The following is a 16,703-nucleotide window of genomic DNA, read 5'->3' as shown; positions in this document are numbered from 1 at the left end:
AATGGCTCTGTAGCCGGCTATCAGCCAGCCTTGGGCCATGATTTCCCCCTCTCTGTTTCCCGTTGAGCGTAACCTGATTAGTCTATGATGGGGAAGGAGATCACAGCCTGTGGCTGACTGATGGCCGTGGGAGCCACCAATCTGCTAATCGAATGAGTGTGGTCTAAGGGTAGACTTCCATTGTTAGGATTCATTGATTTGGGCTTAAAATTCCTCTTCAGGTTTTTCTGCAGATTTCCTACAGTGAATTACCTGCAAAAACATGAAATAAATTGCTGAATTCCTGAAAAATACAGAATTCCCATCATACCTAGTGTAATATAAAAGATCTTATAAGACCATATACTGTAGGTCATTTCAAACATAATTAGGGGAGACAGGAGTTCTGAGATGTACCACAGCAGTGTATGAATTGTAATGTTGGATAATTAGCTATACATTTTATAGGTCCAACCTTGTTTTAAACTTCTGAGTTCACAGTGTTGCGTGTATGTCACAGGAGTTGGCACTCCAATGACCATGTAATGTAGCTAAGATGGCATGTACGTTCTTCCCCCTTTTAGTGCTGATAGAGCATTCGTTTTGTATCTGGTTGCAGGATTTGCTTCTTGGGACTCCCAGAGCAATCACTAAGAACTCTGCCTCTCAACTTTTCTTACATTGTGCACTCCCTACTAGAACATATTTTTTCTACGAACCCCTAATTAATTAACCTTATCATCTCTACAGACTATTGCTAAGCAAACTTTTTGACCGATCCCAGACAGTATAGTGTACTAAGCTCGTGGGGGAAACATGGTTAATAAGGCCCCAAACTGCACCTCAGTGTGTGCAGCCAGCATGGGAGGTATGCCGTCAAGGAAGCTGCAGCTGAAAGGCTGAATGATCACGGCTTCCCCACGGCCAGACTGGGACTCCTGCTGTGTTAATCCTACCGGGCCGCACCAGTCTGGAAGAGCTGCACAGTGAGAGCAGACAGAAGCAGTTCCTCTCTCTGCGCATCTCTAACAGCTGATTGCGCTGTTTTTATTTTAGTTACATAGTATTGAAACGGGGAGTGTCCGGAGCTGAACCGCATTAATTTCAGCTCCGGGTCCCGGTATGGGGTGCTGGTATCGCCTGCAAGTTTTATTCTCCCACGTCACGGCCCATGAGACCAGAACATTTAAACTTGCATGAGATACCGGCACTCCATACCAGGGCCTGTATCTTGGGAAGCAAGGGGTCTACTGAGCTGAAATTTAATGCTGTTCAGTTCCGGACAACCCCATGTTCAATACAATATAATTAAAAAAAACAAAAAAACAGCGTAATTACCTTAGTGGCTAGCTGTTAAAGTAATGAAGGGGTTGGTTTGTTAGGGTACTTGGTTTGTTAGGGTAAAGGGGGTGGGTGAATGTTGTATTTGATCCAGGGTGGGTGGTTAGGCCTCCCGGGAGGGTTGATACCCAGATATCAATCCCATCAAATGTTGGCCCCCATAGTGCCTCCCTCTTCCTGCTAGAACCGAATCTCTCTGGGGTCTGAGGGTGGAGGCCAATGTGGGACGAACACCAAAAAAAAAAGTTTATAGTTTATTAGGATAAGCTGCAAATACTGACACAAAATGGTGTGGGTGGCAACAACCTGTGGCACTCAAGGGTTTAACAAAATATAAATATTGTAGAACCCCATCAGTGAAGAGTTTAAATATTATACTTTATTGACTGCAACAAGGTGTTAGTGATTCTCTGCCATATGTACTAATAACTTTAAAGCTTATTTTGGGAGGTACACTTTCCTTTTTATTTGCTACGGATTGATGGCCAATACACAGATTTGGCTCTCTTGTTCATTTATTTGTGATCCAGAGGTTGTTTCAAGGCATGTAGTTACAAGATTTGCTCTCTATATGGAAGATATGATGCCATGATAATTTGTGTGTTGAGGTTGGGCTGTGCGTTATCCCGAGGCTGCTTATTCCCTTTCCTGTAAAACTGAAATCGCTGCCTGTCTGGGATGCCACCTCTGGCCCCGTGAGCTGACTCTGTTTTCCTTCGTTCACCTTAAACTATAATTTCATGGATTTATATTATAGATTTGATGTGTGTGTCAGACTGCAAATAAAACCTTGAGCTTTTATATCTTAAACCGCAAAGAAGTTGACAACAATCGTTAAACTTAACCTCTCGGTGTACAGTTCCATATTCTGCAAGTACCTCTTTTTAAAAATTATCTTGTTTCATGTAAAATAGGGCTTGGGTAGCGTTATTTTCAGTGTGCCAGAATACATTTACATTGAGTCCTGTTTAATGAATGCTTGTAACATTATTCACACTTAATGAGCACTAACCATTGTATGTAAACGATCCCATATTTTTGCTTATTTGTTGTCGACTAAGGAATTCAAATACCCAAGTTTTTAACATTGTAGTTAGTCATATTTCATAGCGTGCAACTTTGCTATGTTCAAACATCACTGCTTTTTGGTGCATTTCATTTTCCCTACATGAACAGATCTCTCTCTTCAAAGCTGCTTTTATTTTTCAAATGTGATGCTTTGCTTCTACTCATTTGAATTAAATGTCCGGAAAGGTTAAAATGCTGCTCGCCACGGGGTCCAGTGCAGTCTGACGGTTACCATGGTAACTTCAGAATATAAAGACGAAAAAAGCAGGTTTAACACTAGAAACATCATATTTTTTTTGTTTAATGACAAGAAATACTTGGGGGCAAGCTACTAACATTACATGTCTTAAACTCGTGGGGGCTGCTGCTGCGTTTACCCTATGTGCCACCCCATCAGGGTGTCTTGTTTTTATATTTAGATTTTTTTTACACAGGATTGAATTAGGTGGTCTCTGGAGCTGAACCCCATTCATTTAATCTCCTGGGACCCCCTGCTCCCAGAGATACCTCTGTAGGGGGAGCCGGCAGCCGCTCGGCTAGCAGTGTTCACATTATGGTGGCTTTTCAAAGCTCCCACCCTGCGGCCAATAGGAAGCCGTGACGCATTAATACCCAGCTAGCCCAGGCGGAGCGGCTATGTCACCTACTACGGAGGTCTGTATCTCCGGAAGCAGAGAGTCCCGGGGCTGAAATTAATGGGATTCAGCTCCCGAGACCCCCTGCTTCAATCCTAGGTAAGAAAAACAAATGTTTGGATTGCTCCTTTAAGTGTTCGGGAGATTAAAATGAAACTTCAGAGTCCAGTGCAGTCTGAAGGTTACCACAGTGAAATAGATAGGATAGCTGTTTTAAGGTAATCCCAATTAGTCTCAGTATAATAATGGATCATGTTGTCTTATATAGCTAAGGCGCAAGAATATACACATTACTATGGTTCAGTTTGGCCCTTAGACATCTTTCGGGTTAACACCATGCTGAAGGAAGAGTACGTTACTGAGAGAGACAACATAATGACTCGACGCCTGACCATGTTGTTAATCTGCATCCTGTAATTTCACAGTGGGTGTATACAGTCATTAGTCGCATACCTCTGAGCTACAGCAAGCAGGTATTTCAGTTTTATCGCTTCTTCCGTGAAGACGTCCTGTAGACTTCCACACATTACACTGACCCAATGTCTACTTGGTATGATTATTTGGTAGGTGTTTTATCTGTGTTTCACATTTTCAAATCAATGTAATTCTGTGCAGTAAATCTTGTCCTAATCTTGACTTTCCTTTATGGCAGGATAACTGGACTGCTCTCATTTCTGCCGCCAAAGAAGGACATTTGGAAATCGTAAAGGAACTTCTGAACTGCAATGCTAACTTGGAGCATCGAGATATGGTACAGTATTGCCCAATGTTTACACCAGCTGGTCACCTCCAACAGTAAAATATGTACGTTACGATATCGCTTCCCTAAATAACATTATCAAAGGTTTTTTCCCCCCAGTCATTTTAATTATTTGTATGTCTTAACAATTAATTTAGTCGCAATATGTTATTGTTTTTAGTTAGTATACTTGTACCTGGGAAGACAAGGGACTGGCTATGCCAGCCAGATCTGCCGCTCCATTCATTACCATGTAGGGGATACGGATATATGCCCTCTATACACAGGCTGTCTGTATAAGAATACTTTAAGGTTGGTAGAAGCTTCTCTGTTTCCATAATAATATAGTATGTGCATTTATGGGGTTATTACATGCACTGTACTGTACATACTCTTATATGCTAAGATTTAGAGACTTCATTATTCTCGATAAAGAGGACCCTCCACTTAATATTATCGATTTATTGTGTTTGTGAGGTTGTGGACAAATGTGGTCTCATGTAGCAGCAATTGAAGGTCCGCACACTAAAAAGTGGTTAAATATGATTTCATCAGCATTGTTTTATACATTAAACGTGAATGCTGCTCCCTGGTATGAAATTCTCTTTAAATTATTTGTAGCTTTGGTTTTACGCTCTGTTCTCATGCACCTTTTTAATTTGTTTTGTACATACTTGTTTCAAAAGATGCTTCACATAAGCTTAGTTTCCTAAAGATTGTCATTAAATAATTAATTTAAAAAATGTCATATGGTACCTAGCTGGGGAGGAGAAGTATGTATCTTTTCTCTTAATGTAGCCATTTATCAGAGTTCTTTGTGGTTTTTTTAAAGTGATATTTTATTATTTTCCTCCAATCACTGTTGAGACCAAAATTAAGATGGCTGCCATTTTCCCATACAAGTGAACTGGGTGACAAATGCCTATATTAGCATTTCTAATGATTGGGGGGAAAAAAACAACATGATTTTGTATATTTTAAAGCGTATTTCAATGATATTTGCTGTTATAAAAAAAATACAAAAATGATACAGGTAAACCCCGTTATAACGCGCCTCGTTATACCGCGATTCGGTTATAATGCGGTTTTCCCGTGGCTCCCGTTTTTAAAAAAAAAAATTTATTTTTAATTTAAATGTTTTTTTTTTTTTTGCACACACTGCACACACTGCACACACTCTCACTGCACTCACTGCACACACTGCACACACACTGCTCACTGCACACACACTGCTCACTGCACACACACTGCTCATTGCGCACACTGCACACACTGCTCACACTGACACACACTGCACACACACTGCTCACACTGACACACACTGCACACACACTGCTCATTGCTCACACTGCACACTCTGACACACTGCTCATTGCTCACACTGACGCACACTGCACACTGCTCACACTGACACACACTGCACACACACTGCACACACACTGCACACACACTGCACACACACTGCACACACACTGCACACACACTGCACACACACTGCACACACACTGCACACACACTGCACACACACTGCACACACACTGCACACACACTGCTCACACTGACACACACTGACACACACTGCACACACTGACACACACTGACACACACTGACACACACACACACACACACACACACACACACACACACACACACACACACACACACACACACACACACACACACACACACACACAGCAAGGTAACCCAACCTCTGTGGTGCCTCTTCAACATTAACCCCCTCACAGCCAGGGGAAAGGGTGTCCGAGTGTCCGGTGTGTCCCCCTCCCCTCTCATTTTTAAGTTCTTTTTAAGTAATTATCTCCAATGAACTTTGAGATGAATGCCTGGGATGGAGGAGTTGGAGGTATCCTTCTGTTCTACCTTTCCTTGGGAAAGCTGCTGCTGCTGAAAATCGCTAGCCATGAGCAGCCAGCAAATGTTTTCCCTGGCTTTATTTCACATACATTTCAAAATCTTATTTTAATTTGCCTTCTTTGTTTACTGATAAATTCCATGATTCTTTACTGAAGACCTGTGCGTCTGACTGCGCAATGCCCACAGCTATAATTCTGGCAGTAAAAGTTCAGCAGCTCTCGCCAGTCTCTCAGTGTGCCCGGGCTGTGTGGGCTGATAGGATGGCCCGGTGCAGGGCGGAGGGGCAGGTAGGTGGGGGTAGGTTGGTGTTACGGCCCGGGGCGGGGGGTGGGACGTCATTGTGCTGTGGGGGGGTGGTGGGGCCCTGCGCTGCGGCTGAGTGGCAGGACGACCCTGCGCTACGGCGGGCCCTGTACTGCTGCGCGAGGGCCCTGTGCTGCGGCGGGGGGGGCGGGGGGTTAGCGGTCTTCCGGAGACTGTGCTTACCTGTCTCCAAAGCAGCACATCCCGACAGCGATCACTTTATGAAACTTATGCAGGCACCCCTCACGTTCGCCGTGCGCGTGCGCATGCGCTGTGCGGCTCGTGAGGTGTGGATGTTGCCTGCCAGTTCCCTCTGCTCCTCTGCGGTTCGTCGTGTAATGACCCAGCGGGGTCATGTGACGTCACGGCATAGCAACGTGACCCCGCGGGGTCATTTTACACCAGTTAAAGTTGCACAAACATGACATTAAAGTTTGTTAAAACTATTAAAAATTGAATAAAAATTAACACAAATGAAGTGATCACATATACTGTACCCTGTATAATAATAAAAAAAAAATACTGTACTGTATAATCAAACATTGTAATAAAGTGACACGTACACACACACCTCTGACCCCTCAGCCATTTTAATCATACAACACACTGTGCTGTCTGAGAGCTGGTAAAAAACATACTGTACTCAGGTACTGTACTTAAGCCCTCCAGATCAGTTGTTAAAAGCCTCAGGTTTTCAACACTAGGAAAAAAGTGAAGACCCCAGGCAGGTAGAAATGGCGGAAACTTCAACCAAACGTAAGAGGTTTACTGTCAAAGAAAAAATTGCTGCGCTTGACAGAATAAAATCTGGAGTCACGCAAACCAAAGTGGCTAGAGACCTAGGACTGAATGAGTCTACAGTTCGCGGATGGAAAAAGGAGGAGGAGAAACTTCGTGATGCAGTAAAATCTATAGAAACAGACGATGGACTGAAGCGTAATCGTTTGCGTGAACCTAAAGACAGCCAGTTGGATAAAGCTGTTTTTCAGTGGTTTGTCCAAGAAAGATCCGAAGGCATACCTCTGTCTGGACCTGCATCTGCAAACGCAAGCCAAAAAGTTTCACAGCCAACTTCACGGCAATGCTTCAACCTCCTTCGCGGCAAGTAGTGGATGGCTAGATCGCTTTAATAGGCGACATGGAATAAGTAAAACCGCTATATCTGGAGAGATACGGTCAGCTGACGATGAAGCTGCATGCACGTACCCTGCCCAACTTCAAGAGATAATTGAAGATGGTGGCTATACCGCAGAACAGGTTTATAACTGCGATGAGACCGGACTGTGTTTCAAAATGCTACCGAATACCACTCTGGCCTGTAAGAATGACGACCAGCGTGCACAAGGCTTTAAACAAATGAAAGACAGAGTGACTGTACTTTTTTGTGTGAACCAATCTGGAAATCACAAACTGAAGCCACTTTGTATTGGCAAGTTTAAGTCGCCGCGGTGCTTCCACCATGTGAACATGGGTACTATGCCTTTTGCGTATGACTTTAGCAGAAATGCCTGGATGACTGCCAGTATTTTCGAAAGGTGGTTTCATCAACAGTTTGTACCAGAGGTCCGTAAAAACTTACGTCAACAAAGGCTGGATACAAAAGCTTTGTTGTTACTTGACAACTGCCCTGCACATCCCCCGGCCGATAGCCTAATAAGCCGAGATGGAAAAATAAGGGTCAGCTACTTGCCCAAGAACACGACATCCAAAATACAGCCGCTTGATCAAGGCATTATTGCAACCTTTAAGATGAACTTTCGGAAAACAATGATACATCGAATAATCACAAGTGAAGATTCTGTTATATCATTTTTAAAGAAAATGAATATAAAAGAAGTTTTTTATATTGGTGGCGAAGCTTGGGAAGCGGTCACACAAATGTGCATTGCGAAATGTTGGCGAAACATAACAGGTGCACGTCCTGTGCCGGCTGACGCCGAACTCGCCAGTGACAGTGAGGACGATGCTGATTTTGAGGGGTTTACGGAGGAAGAAGTCGCCGCCGCAAATCAGTTACTTGCAAACTATGTGAACGAAGGCCTCACAGAGCAGGAAATTGCCAATGCCGAACGAGTCATGGAACCGTTCATTGATACGGAAAGTGGGGCTACAATTGACTCTTGGGTCGATGGGGACAGCAGCTGTCCTACTCATGAACATATGACGGGCTCGGAAATCATTCAAAGCTTTGCAAGTGAAAATACTGATCTGGATACTACAGAAGACGATGAGGATGAGGAACCAGAACCGCCACCAAAGATCACTGAGGCACTGGTGGGATTACAAACAGGACTTCAATTTCTAGAGTCAGAAAACGTCGATTCTATAACAATCCTACAATTAAAAAGAATCATTGAAATCGTGAAAAAGAAGAAAAGAGATGCACTGAAACAGACAACACTTGATAGGTTTTTTTAAAGTGTAATCTCCAGCTGGTTTTATTACAGTATGTTTTGTTTTGTACAGTTGTTACATGAGCACAGAGTGCATTACACGGTTTTCAATATGTGCTGTATATACAGTGCATACTACAGTATACAGTGTGTTTTTTGTGTGTTCAGTACTTTATTTACAGTACAGTATTTATGAGAAATGAACAACACGACAATTGGTGTTTTAAATACAGTACTTTATTGTTCAATGCATCAATAAATGTGTTTATACTGTACGATTGTGCATTTTCTGTATTTTTCATTCTACTGTTGATGTTTTAAACACACACTTACGCACACTCACAGACACACACACTTACGCACACTCACAGACACTTACACACACTCACACACACTTACGCACACTCACAGACACTTACACACACTTACACACACTTACGCACACTCACAGACACTTACACACACTCACACACACACACACTCACACACACTTACACACACGCACACTCACAGACACTTACACACACTCACACTCTCACACACTTACACACACCAGCACCAACACCTGCTCTCGCCCGCCCCCCCCCCTCCTCCTGTGCAGGCAGCAGGGACAACGGTGGGGAGAAGGTGAAGCAGGGACCGGAGGGGCATCCCCCCTCCCATCTCCTGTCCCGCGGTGACAGGTTGAAGCGGGGACCGGAGGGGCATCCCCCCTCCCATCTCCTGTCCCGCGGCCTGTCACGCGGTGACAGGGGGAAGCCGGGACCGGAGGGGCATCCCCCCTCCCATCTCCTGTCCCGCGGTGACAGGTTGAAGCCGGGACCGGAGGTGCATCCCCCCTCCCATCTCCTGTCCAGCGGCCTGTCACGCGGTGACGGGGGGAAGCGGGGACCGGAGGGACATCCCCGCTCCCATCTCCTGTCCCGCGGCCTGTCCCGCGGTGACAGGGGGAAGCGGGGACCGGAGGGACATCCCCGCTCCCATCTCCTGTCCCGCGGGATAAATATGCGCTAAAGCGGCGGCCATTTTTTTCCCCGCGACCCCGTTAGTAACGCGGTGGTCTCGGGGTGGACCCCGAGGACCGCGTTATAACGAGGTTTACCTGTACTTTTTGGAGAGTTCACCTACAGGTATCAAGCCCGTGGTAACCGCCATTTTGTTTGCATTTTATTTTTGCTACTTTAATGAATCTCCTATTGTCCTATCCCAAGCTGTTTATTTTTTTTTTTTTTATAGCTGATGCTCCGTTCAGCAGATGTGTTTCAAATATAAATTGTCTGGGAAGCTAAAATGGAGCTCCATGGTAACCTCATAGAGGTTCCGAAAACAAGGATTGTTGACACGCATTTTTTTTTAAGAAGCAGGACATGCTTACTAACATTATATGAGTTCAAGTTGTATAGTCTTTTGGAGCAATTAATGCTTTAAAACATTACCTTTCTCAGTTGGCTAGATACATTAATCATTGCAAAACATAACAAGGGGATCCTCTAGAAACTCGAAGCTTGACGTACCAGTTACACGTTCGCACCCTCTGCAGTTCCGCATGCGAAGGATTTAAGAAGCAAGAGGTGTGGTTGGGAGACAGGCAAAACGATGTTAATAATTATACGGATTTAAACGAGGGGGTTTGATGGCAGTGTTTCTAACACTGAAGTCCAATGAAATGATTTGAAAGGATTAGGTATATGGGAAGACTAGGAGAGCTACACGATCCTTATCCGCTATCAATTTCTGTGTTGCCTTGTATCTTATCCTGGAAACACAAATGCATATAAACCCCGTAGAGTTACTTTAAAGCGATTATAGGAAAATAAACAATGTAAGTGGGCCAAGTCGTTTTTATCTGCCGTCCATGTCTGCGTTTCCTTTTACCGCTATACGATTAGTCATTAAATGGGCAAAGAAGGATGGGTAGCCGTTATGGCCCTTTCTTCCATATAGTAACAAAGGAGGGAGTAGGTGGAATGATGCCTTTTATTGGACCAACAAGTAGTTCTGTTACAAGCTTTCAAACTTCTCTGGGTCCTTCATCGGGTTACCCTCCTTCCTCCTTTGTTGCTCATTAAATGGGCCAAATCTTATGTTGTTCTTTTTGCGTATAACTGAGTTTACGTTGTTGTTGTTTCAGGGAGGATGGACTGCCCTTATGTGGGCTTCTTACAAAGGGAGCGCTGAAGTCGTGGAAATTTTGCTTGCAAAAGGAGCAAATCCCAACATTACTGGTCTGGTAAGATGGCTATGCTTTAATGCAGGGTCTTTCATGTGGTATCAGTCTGTCTGAGGGAGGATAAGCAATGTGAAGTGGCAACTTTTCTATGCTTAAGCCAGTGTTTTTCAATAGGGGCTCATAGGAACCCTAGGGTTCCGCGGGCATCCGAAAAGGGTTCCCTGCTATTTTCAGGTAATTTGAAAATTGTACCAAATGCAGAAGAATTTACAATGCATCTTATCTCAGATATGTTATTTGAGACGTTTGTGGTTCCTTACAATGTATCTGATCTCAGACGTGCTATTGGAGAGGGTTGGGGGCCTGAACAATACATCTGATCTCAGACACGCTATTAGAGAGGGTTGTTTTTTTTTACTATTGATCTGATCTCGACACGCTATTAGAAAGGGATGGGGTTCCTTATAATGCATCTGATCTCAGACGTGCTATATTGCAGAGGGGTTGGGGTTCCTCAGAATTTTACAATGTAATATAGGGTTCTTCAACCAAAAAAGTGTTAAACACTGCAGATAATTGTACGTTGTGTGTGTCTGGCATTTCCACTCATGGCTGCTTATTGATTAAAGGTGAAGTCCGACTTAGTGGGTAAAAACAATGGTAAGCTTGGCTTTCTTAGCAAAAGAATCCATCGCCTTTAAAGTATCAATTCTAACTTATTTGTGTGGTTGAAAAAATAAATGTTTTCCTTTTTCTTTGGGTCCACTGAATTTGGGATTCTCTACTTGTGTTGATCTGTTTGGCGCGTGGTGGTGCTCCGTGCTATGAGGAGGCGTGCAGGCACACAGTCCCGGGACTTAACCACTAAGCCACTGCCAGGAGCTACCATCCCATTATTTATGTTTTTGGGGGTTTGCGGGAGCTGTTATTTATTACTCGGTGACTACAGCTTTTATTTTATAAACCACAATCTTCCATGCTGCAGAACACTTCTGCTTTTAATTCCATCACATGGAAGGTTTTGGGGTGGAAAATCAGTGGTGCCCGAATTAAGTATCACAATCAAGTTTGTTCATTATCTGGTCTATGCTATAACATATCACATTGTCTCGGTAAGCCAAACAGCAGTAGTTGCCATACAAGCATATACTAAATTAGAAACACGTTTTTGTGGTCACACTGCTGGTGTAATTTGCATTCATTTTATTTCGTAGTGAATAAAACATTCTTTCTTCATATCAACATATTGTAATTACAAACTGTACAAACCCAGCTGTTCTTTCCAACCTTCCTTTTCTGGTTTCAGCAATACAGCGTTTACCCAATAATCTGGGCGGCAGGCCGAGGACACTTCGATATAGTCAACCTCCTACTGCAGTATGGAGCAAAAGTCAACTGCTCTGACAAGGTACGTATGGAGAAGATAAGTCACCAGCATAAATAAGTCTTAGTATTCATTATATTCATTTCGACAAAAACAATATCGTGATATTTATATCTTCTGTCACAAAAATTAGACCTACATTGATGTTTTTTTTTTTTTTATATATAAATATATAGTACAGCAATGTGTCCCGAAGTGCAGTGTATTTGTGTATTTAGAGAATTAACAGTAACTGCATTTCATTTGGTTTCTTGGAGGAGAGTCGAACACACATCCAGGAATAAACCCTCCTATTTGCTACTTAGGCTAAGGCCCCGGTCACGGCGCTGTAATGCGCGCCCGCGCTTTTGGCTGCGCGTTCCGGCGATTCCCCGGTCTGCAGCTCACTGCAGGAGGAGAGACCGGGGGGGGGGCGTGGCGGAGGAGTGACGGGGGCGCGGCCATGACGTCACCCGGCAGGTTCGCCCTCATTGGCTGAACCGCTGGGGGGCGTGCCTAGCCGCTCGACGCGAGTTCCTGCTCTCAATTCTATTGAGAGCAGGAGTAGCTCTCGCGCGAGCGCTGCGGCCTCCCCTCGCAGCGGGCCCGGCGCCATTGCGGGGAGGGCTCTCGTGAGCACAGCGGACGCTGTAGCAGGCAGCGGGGGCAAGGCCTAATTCATGCAAAGGGTGCTTCCCTTAGATCTTACTTTGTGTGCTTTAGAAATGCTTAGTGTCAGTTTCTTTACTGGTTAACCATTCAGAGAAATGTCTCTTAAAACCAGGAACTGCTGTGAATAGTCTTTCACCCCCCCCCCCTCTATGTTTAAAAGTTAAAGGAACTGTCTCTCTCTCCATGACGAGATATAACAAACGTAATTAATAGGAAGCAGATTTGCAACCGCAGTGCATTTTAATATAATGTTTTGAGAATGCTGCTTAGAACTACAGCAACTGCTCCCTTTTGTATACTTGCTTTAAAGCAGTAATCCCTCTTCCCCACACCCGCCGCAAAACTTTCCGCCGGTCCCCTTCCCTGTAGATGTAACAAAAATTTAAAATTCGAGCAAAAACGACAGCTATGACCATTGGAGTTTCCAATGAAAAGCCGTGACATCTCCCAATGATGATCGTAGCTTTCTATTAGCATCTGGGCCATGACTGACCCGGTGACCATATAGTTTTCGGAGGAGAATTAAGGGGTAATTTACCGGCAACCGGGGTTAAGCACAAATATTCCCCCCCCCCCATCTGAGCCCCCAAGAAAAATGATGGAGCAGCACAAGGTCCTACTTTAAGAGGGATCTGTAAGTGCTTAGGTGCTAGGGGGCCCTGTAAAGTGCTGTAATGTTCCTGTGTTTAAGAGGTAGTACTTCTTTCCATATTGCTAATCCTCTACAAATTCACTGGTGTTGCCACTTGAGATGTAAATATATTTCCGTTATTTGATGTCTGGATTTTTTAACATGTGTTTTACATGCGTAGTATGGAACCACCGCTCTGATCTGGGCTGCAAGGAAAGGACACTTGGAGTGTGTCAAGTCTCTGTTGCAGATGGGAGCTGATGTTGATCAGGAAGGGGCTGTAAGTAATTCTTCCATCTACTTTCTAAACATCCACATGTTATGCGATCAGGCCACAGGAGCCGTGGTTTGGGTTTGAGAGTTTGGGACATGTTAATGCTGGTAGGCTTTTTCCATATAGTTTTATACATTTACCTGAAAAAGCTTTTGTGATCACACAGTGTACCACAACCTCTCCCTTCTTGTGCTGCTGCTCACACAGCCATATCCACCTCCCTGGTCCCTACAGGACTTGATCTGTATCCCCTACAGACTCCTCTTAGCTTTGCTGCAGGGATTTGTAAAGGCAGATAGTCCACATGTTTAGTGCGGAAGGAACCTCTCATGTTGGGTTAAAATCCCCTGTATATAAGAGAGAGGATTTATCTTAATGGTTGTATAATCCCCCCACCACCACCACCCACACTCTCTTTTTTTATAACACAAAAAAAAAACCCCACTTCTCAAAATTAAATAATTGTAGCCTTTAAGTAAAATGTTGTAGTTGGCATAGTACATTGGTCTTTTTTTTTTAAAATATAGTTTAAAGTAATACTTTTTTTGTTGTTGCTAATATGACCAATAATTTGGGCAGCAAGTTGCTTCATATTTCTTGAATCGAGTCTGTTTCTGGCTGATTTTGTCTTCTTCTTTGAAGCCTTGTCATTTTGTTACTTGCCTTGGAAACATGTAATAGTGTTGCACACCATAATTACAGAAAGGGGTCAAAATGCAGCAACACCACATACAGTGGTGTGAAAAAGAAAGTACACCCTCTTTGAATTCTATTTTTTTTTACATATCAGGACATAATAACAATCATCTGTTCGTTAGCAGGTCTTAAAATTAGGTAAATACAACCTCAGATGAACAACAACACATGACATATTACACCGTGTCATGATTTATTTAACAAAAATAAAGCCAAACAAAGCCAAATGTAAAACCATAGATTTGGTGTACTTTCTTTTTCACACCACTGTATATAGGGAGTGGAGGCACGTGCACCCAGCTGCACGCACAGCAGCATTAATAGCTCAGAGGGTGCAAAAAATAAAAAAAAAAACACGTTTTTTGTAACTTAGTCAACGTTTCTGTCTTCTTACCTCTTCATTTTTTTCATTTTGTTTTCTAAATATTTTTTCTGTGGGGGGCATGGGGGTGCGTATTGCACATTGAATTGCAGGGGTGCTTTGTAAGGGTGGCATTGTTGTGCATGGATTCAACTTTCACTTTCTGCCTTTGTTGATTCTGAAAGTGTAATTTGGGAATGTAATGACTGTTCTTGTTTGCTTGTTGCAGAACTCCATGACCGCACTTATTGTCGCAGTTAAAGGGGGTTATACTGATACAGTCAAGGAGATTCTGAAAAGGAACCCCAATGTGAACCTAACAGACAAAGATGGGAACACCGCTCTCGCCATCGCTGCAAAGGAAGGGCACACGGAAATTGTGCAAGACTTACTTGATGCTGGAACTTACGTCAACATCCCCGATCGGGTTGGTGTATTTTTTAGCACTATTTTCATTTAACATGCTAAAACGGCAAGTTATATTTTTTTGTGGCCTTAAGCAAATATGAGGACACCATTAAAAAAAGTGTGTGTGTGTGTGTGTGTGTGTATATATATATATATATATATATATATATATATTTTAAGTTATGGTGGGTGAAAAAGGCGACAGAAAACCTCCACCGTTAGCATATAGCCAATAAAGAATATCACTTGTGAGCACATTCACATGTCTTAGACAGGTCTGCAACCCTGCCTTTCAACCATTATCACCTCGCATACAGTGCTCCCACTGCAGCAAGGGATTCTGGGAGATGACATGCAAATGAGCACACAATGTGTCACCATTTGCCTGGAATATCCATTCACATGGAGCCCATTTAAGCTGATGTATCGTCGTTGACACAGCTTTTAAACACAGCATGGGACTAGCAAAGCATGTTTAGACCACTCACAGACATGTTTCAACCTTGATGTGTATCATCAGTGTGAGGTTGATATAAACTTGCTTTGAAATATTTCTAGGCTAGGTAGGTTTACCATACATTTTAAGTTATGGTGGGTGAAAAAGGCGACAGAAAACCTCCACCGTTAGCATATAGCCAATAAAGAATATCACTTGTGAGCTCATTCACAGTTCCTTTATTTTTCAAAAGAGCCATTGCTATAGGTTCTGTCTGAAATGGTCTCACAGGGGACTCATCCCTCGGTTGCCTGCATCCTTCTGGACCTCAGTTTTACAGCCTCTGTGATGCGTATGAGGTGGGAGTCAGTCATTCCAGTGGCCAGTTAGTCATGTTACTATGAAAGTCATGCTGTTCTACAAAATAGCACATGGTCACGATGACTGTTCTTTGGAAAAATCTTTGATCTCTGCCATGTGATAAAGCTGAGCATAATGTCCCATAATGACTCCCATGTTAATGACTCCCTCCAGCAGAGGTAAATGAGCATTTTCACAGGTAGTGTTAGGACCTGCTTGCTGATCATGCCATGACGTGGCTTGCATGCTTATAATGCTTTGACCAAAGGGTTTAACTAAATGACCCTAACTCACAAGAATATAGAAGTATTTTACTATGTATTTTGTCACATTGGATGTAGCATTGGACATTTCTGTCTTTATCGTGTTAAATGCTTACTGGTACTTCGTACTACCTGCATGGTATGGCTACTGCTTTAAATGTCCACATTGAATTCCAGTGCTTTACATTGTTTCAGTTTGTAAAAGTGTGTTTTAATGCAAAATATACACAGGGTCTTGTTAAGCTCTGATCTTGTGGTTTGGTAAATACAACTTTGGGACAGCTAATGGTTAAAGTCCTACCATATAAAGAAGTGGGTCTCAAACTTTTTTGAGCATGGATACTCCTAGCGGATCTTTAAAATCTCGGGGCACTCCTGCTCATGAAGCCCCACTCTCCCTCTCACGGGCCTAAAATATGTCTGCTGCTCAGCGGACGCATCCCGCATTATCTAGAGACAGAGGCTGCGATCTGCCTCTCCACTCTCCTCTTCGCTCGGTGAGGACAGGCGTATCGCAGCCTCTGTCTCCGCATGGAGCGGGATGCATCCGCTAAGCAGCTTTCAGTGTCTCCCCCGGGCACCCCGCTTGAGAAACATGGATATGCAGAGATGCAGGAGATGTTAAAAACATGTCTGTTTACAAATCGATTCCCCCTGAAGTGACGTGAAGGTATTGAAACCAGCGGGATTAATACATTGCAGCAGGGCCGCCAATAGCTTTCCTGGGGCCCAGGA

The 16,703-nt window shown here is 43.5% G+C and overlaps 1 protein-coding gene across 8 annotated transcripts in view; it reads left to right on the top strand.

Annotated features, from left to right (window-relative positions):
• KIDINS220 (kinase D interacting substrate 220) overlaps positions 1-16,703 on the top strand; it is a 175,620-nt gene that overhangs the window by 36,430 nt on the left and 122,487 nt on the right. For all 8 annotated transcript variants that reach the window (XM_075598322.1, XM_075598321.1, XM_075598320.1 and 5 more), the window contains exons 4-8: positions 3,676-3,774; positions 10,466-10,564; positions 11,811-11,912; positions 13,352-13,450; positions 14,731-14,928. In XM_075598322.1, the coding sequence (XP_075454437.1) occupies positions 3,676-3,774; positions 10,466-10,564; positions 11,811-11,912; positions 13,352-13,450; positions 14,731-14,928 (597 nt within the window). The remainder of the gene's footprint in view (positions 1-3,675; positions 3,775-10,465; positions 10,565-11,810; positions 11,913-13,351; positions 13,451-14,730; positions 14,929-16,703) is intronic.

This window comes from Ascaphus truei, chromosome 4, assembly GCF_040206685.1.
Source record: "Ascaphus truei isolate aAscTru1 chromosome 4, aAscTru1.hap1, whole genome shotgun sequence".
NCBI classification, from domain to species: domain Eukaryota; kingdom Metazoa; phylum Chordata; class Amphibia; order Anura; family Ascaphidae; genus Ascaphus; species Ascaphus truei.
The sequence above is the reverse complement of the archived record's forward strand: the minus strand, read 5'-3'. Positions and strand labels throughout refer to the sequence as shown.